The sequence below is a fragment of the Macaca mulatta genome, chromosome X (assembly GCF_049350105.2).
Source record: "Macaca mulatta isolate MMU2019108-1 chromosome X, T2T-MMU8v2.0, whole genome shotgun sequence".
Lineage (NCBI taxonomy): Eukaryota > Metazoa > Chordata > Mammalia > Primates > Cercopithecidae > Macaca > Macaca mulatta.
The window spans coordinates 159,716,980-159,721,336 of record NC_133426.1 but is presented as its reverse complement, the minus strand read 5'-3'; the positions used below and the strand labels follow the sequence as shown (position 1 = coordinate 159,721,336).

The 4,357-nt window shown below is 63.0% G+C and overlaps 1 protein-coding gene across 1 annotated transcript; it reads right to left on the bottom strand.

Annotated features, from left to right (window-relative positions):
- Positions 1-728: 728 nt before the first annotated feature.
- LOC144338619 (extracellular matrix protein 2-like) lies at positions 729-4,107 on the bottom strand. The gene is made up of 4 exons (XM_077988804.1): positions 3,751-4,107; positions 3,110-3,397; positions 1,885-2,042; positions 729-1,454 (listed from the first exon to the last, which is right to left on the bottom strand). Exons 2-4 carry the CDS (start codon positions 3,225-3,227, stop codon positions 1,311-1,313), a joined length of 420 nt encoding a protein of 139 aa, XP_077844930.1. The 5' UTR covers positions 3,228-3,397; positions 3,751-4,107; the 3' UTR covers positions 729-1,310.
- Between the last annotated feature and the right edge of the window lie 250 nt (positions 4,108-4,357).

The following is a 4,357-nucleotide window of genomic DNA, read 5'->3' as shown; positions in this document are numbered from 1 at the left end:
AGCCCCTCCCAGGCTGCTGTCTGCTTTCCTTTGCCCCCTTGGCAAGCGGGGGAGAGGAAAAAGGAATAATTAAACCCAAACGTCCTGGTAACTTTTTCCTGGAACGCGAGGATGCAGGGCGGGAGGCTCTGGTCCCTGGAATGGCGGGTCAGACTGTCTGTCGACCCCCGCCTCCCTCCCCACTGCGGCCCCACCCTGCTTTGGGGGTCATCCGGCCCTCCTGAGCCTCTCGCCTGTCACCCGGTCTCCCCCAGCCCACCCCGCTGTTCCCAGGACTGTGTCCTGACTCCCTAGCCTGACTTCCACAGCCTTGCAACATCTGGTCGCCGTGAGTGGCCTGTGTGCCAGCATCCCCACCTAGCTGTCCCAACCAGATCCAGGGAATTGCCCTTGACTTTTCTTGGAATGAGGTGAAGAGTGGCCCCCAGAACCTATGTCCACCAGAATTTGTGAATGTGGCCTTATCTTCAGATGTAAGGATTGCAGGGGAGGATGTCGAGTTGAGCTCATCTGGGTTCCCTGGGTGGGCCCCGCTCCCATGACAGGTGTGCTTTTGAGAGACAGAGGAGAGAAGACGAGACAAAGGGAGACACGCAGGGGAGATGGCCACGTCCAGCCACAAGCCCAGGAACACCTGGAGCCCTCTGAAGCTGGGAGAGGCAGGAAGGATCCCATCCTAGGCCTCCGGAGGGAGCATGGTCCCTTAACATCTAAATTGCAGACTTCTGGCCTCCGCAACTGACAGAGTTTATTTCTGTTGTTTGAAGTCATGCAGTTTGTGGCGCTCAGTGATGGCAGCCCCAGGACATGTACGCACTTCTCTTCCCCACATTCCTGTGCCCCCAGCCCTTCCGTGCTGCTTCCTGCCCCTGTCGCCTCCTAACTGCACCCATTGTCGGGCCAGCTCTCCCCACCACTGCTGCCCTCCATCCAGGCCCGTGGCACCTCTCAGGTGAGCTTCCTGGGGGCCAGCAGGGCAGGCCTAGGCACGGGAGGGCAAGGGGGATTCTGCTGGGTGGGAGGGACAGAAGGAAGGCCTTGCAAGCTTGCAAGCAACATCTTGGAAGAGTCTGTGGTGACTGAGGGCCCAGGCTAACCTAAGCAGGGAGGGAGGTGACCCCAGTGACTCACCGAAGACCAGGCCCAAGGAACAAGTCCTCCCCTGGAGCCCCTGCCTCCTGGCCCTCTCTGGAGCTCCGCGTCTCAGCATTGCCCCCTCTGCCTTCCCCACCTGCTTCTCGGGGCTGCTCTGGGCCATCCTTGCTCTCGGCCTCTAAATGCCCATTGGGGCGAAGCTCTGGGGCTGCCACTCACGGGAGATGGATCCAGGCTCGGGGCGCGAGCTGGTGCTCCTGAAGCCAGTTGTGGCTAAGCACTAGCACGCTGAGGCTGTGGATGTGGCTCAGTGCGCCCTCTGTCACCTCCTGGATAAGGTTTGTGCTCAGGTGTAGCTCCTAGGGTCAGGGGTCAGGAGTCGGGGTGAGGGGCCCATCTGCCAGTTGTTGGCCACCTGGTCAGGCTCCAACTCTGGCTGTCCCCATTCTCTGCCAGCAATGCCCCCTTCCACCCAGCCATGTCCATGCAACTCAGGTGCCAGTCTCTGCCACTCTTAGGCCCATGGCAGGGGGTGGATTTTCAGGGGACTGTATGGTCCAGAAAGAGGGTATGGGCCTTACTCAGAGACCCCAGAGGATGCAGAGTCATCCAGGAGGTCTCACTGTGGACTTCTGGAAGGTTAGGTCAAGTTGAGGAGAGGCCTGAAGCCTCGTGACTTTTAGCGCACAGATGCCCCATTGGCTGCTCCAAGCCCCCTCAGCAGAAGCCGAGGCAGGGTTGTTTGACTGTTAACAATGTTGCCTCCCCATCCTGGGAGCTCCAGCTCACCTGCAGGGAGGCCAGCAGGCCGCGTGGGATGGTCCGCAGCCGGTTCCAGTCCAGTCTCAGATAGAGCAGGCTGCAGAGGGGCTGGAAGGCCAGGGGGGAGATGTCCCTGTCACGCAGCTGGTTCCCTTCCACCTCCAGTGTCAGCAGCTGGCTGAGCCCTGCAGGTGGGCAGAAGGGTGCGGTGAGCCATCGCAGAGCTCCTCCCGGTAGCTCCAGAACCCCTGCCTGCCCCTAGAGGCCAGGGCCCCTTACCCAGGCTGGCAGTCTCCTCTGTGTTCCAGCCAGGCTGCCCTGGGCACTCTCCCGAGTGTACCTCCCAGAGGGCAGAGCCACCCCTTGCCAGCCCCTGTCCTGGGGGGCGGGTACCTGCCCAGGCCTGGCTCCCTGGGTCCCTGCCCCTGGAACTTGCCCGCACCACGGAAGCTGCTGCATTGCAGGCCCTGCAGGAGGTTGTTGTTGTTTGAGCTCCTGCAGGGAGGCAGGTAGGGCCGGGACTGTGGTCAGCGAGTTCCCATCCAGGTTCAGCCGCTTCAGCCGCATCAGATTTTGGGGGGGCCATGGGGAACAGGTGGGCTGGGGTTGGGGGCCTGCTGGTCGGGGTACAGGCCTTCCTGGGCATGGCTTTGGGCCCATCCTGACCAAGGGCACTCTGTTGGTGGCATCATGGCTTCCTAGTTCCCACTGAATCCAGGCCTGTCTGGGAGGGTTTCTGTTTGCTCCTATACAGGGCCTGCGGGCCTGTGCTGCTCCCCCTACTCCCAGCGATGGAACATGTCACACCAAATTGCGGAAGCCCACCATGCTGGGTGCTCTCTGCCATGCCTCCTCCAGGCCTTACCCCCAAGCAGCTCCACCCTGCAGGGAATGGATGCCGTGGGTCGTCTGGGACCTGCCAGCCCCAACCCCAGCCCAGGCCCCCCAGGAGCAGGTGAATGGGCCGCAACATAGCTTGAAGGCATGGGGGTGCAGGCCTCGGGGGTCCAGCTTGTTCTTGCTGAGATCCAGCCACTCCAGGTTGGGCAGCCCGAGGAACGTGTGGGCTGGGATCTTGGCAATTTCATTCTCTGTGCGCACATGGGGCAGCCATATTCTCTGCCCCCTGCCCGCTGCCACTCTGTACCTCCCCCACCAGACGGGGCTGCTCGGGAGAGCCAGGGTGGGAGCCCAGGTGTCGGCCTTCTTACCCCTGCCATAGGGGTGGGTGCGGGGGGAGGAGGCCACCCACCTGCCAGGTAGAGTGTGGTCAGACCAGGGTCGGTCAGGGCAGGGACATGCTTCATCTTGACGTTGCCACAGGCGATGACTGCCTGGGCCAGGAGGCACGAGGCCGGCAGAGAGGGCATGGCCTGCTGGGTGGTGCCCAGGTTCGCGCGCCTGTGCCTGTGCCCGTGTGTGCTTCCTGGTCTTTTCCACCCACGGCCCAGGGTCTTGGAGGTGCTGCCGCTGCCATCCCAGCCTCAGCTGTGGTCCTTCTGTGGGCGCCGGATCCTTGGCCCAGGTTGATGGGAGGTCCCTGGAGGAAGAGAGACAGCTCCTGTTGGGTCACAAGCAACAGGGGCCTACTGAGGAACAGGGGTTTGCCCAGGGCTCCCAGGGCCTGCCAGTTACTCAGCCAGCCTGGGCTGGAGCGACAGGCTGCTGGGACCCCTCCCCTCAGCACCAAGGGCAAAGGCCCAAATGGGGCTCTGAGCCTGGGGAGGGGACGTGACTTTGGAGGGCTTCCCTCCCACCCCGCACTCGAGGGCACTTGGCTTGGAAACACTGGGAATGGGGCAGTGTCTGGGTGGCCAAACTCATGCGTGGTCTTGTCAGTCCCAGCAGGCCCCAGGCACCACCTGAGGGCCCCTTGTCCTTGCCAGTTCTCACCTTTGGGGGGCCTCCTGGGTTTCAAGCCCCTTCCCTTGTCTTCCCGGCCTCCTGCCTTCTGGCCTAGGTCCTCCTCGGTGACCACTGCTCCCTCTTGAGCTTGAGGGTCCCTGCCGGCCTGCCAGGGCCTGAGCTTCAAGGACCCGGGCTTCCCTGCCCCAGCCCTCCCGGCAGCTGTGGCCTGGGGTGAGCCCACTCAGTGACCAGGCCCTTGTTCTGACCCTGCTCCTGCTCCGAGGTCACTGGGGGTGACTCCTTCCTCAGGGCCAGCCCTGGCCTGGGGGGTGCTTTCCAGCAAGTGGAGGGAGACTTGGTGGGGGTTCCTTGAGCTCCCTGCTTCGGGGTGGGCTGAGACCGCGGCTGGTCCAGCTGCCCAGCCTCAGGCTTGTCTGGGCGGCCAATGCCAGGGATGGGCTGCAGCTGACCTGCGGAAGGAGCCATTGTGGGCTGGGGGCCTTGTCTTCTTTCCCCAAGGGGCTGTCAGCTGCTAGCCAGCCCATCGCCCTTCCTCTTTAATCAGGCCTCACCCCGCCTTTCCCTTCCCTCCTGAGGAGCACTGGTGAGAGAACAGGGTGTCCCCACCATCAGCAGCAGGCCAGGAGACTTT

Excerpts from the sequence above, each read along its gene's own strand:
- LOC144338619 (XM_077988804.1), bottom strand. The coding sequence starts at position 3,227 with ATGCCCTCTCTGCCGGCCTCGTGCCTCCTGGCCCAGGCAGTCATCGCC. Across the intron at positions 2,043-3,109 it reads GACCACACTCTACCTGGCAG|GGCTCAGCCAGCTGCTGACA; the intron begins GTGGGTGGCCTC and ends GCCCACCTGCAG. Across the intron at positions 1,455-1,884 it reads GCCTGCTGGCCTCCCTGCAG|GAGCTACACCTGAGCACAAA; the intron begins GTGAGCTGGAGC and ends CCCTGACCCTAG.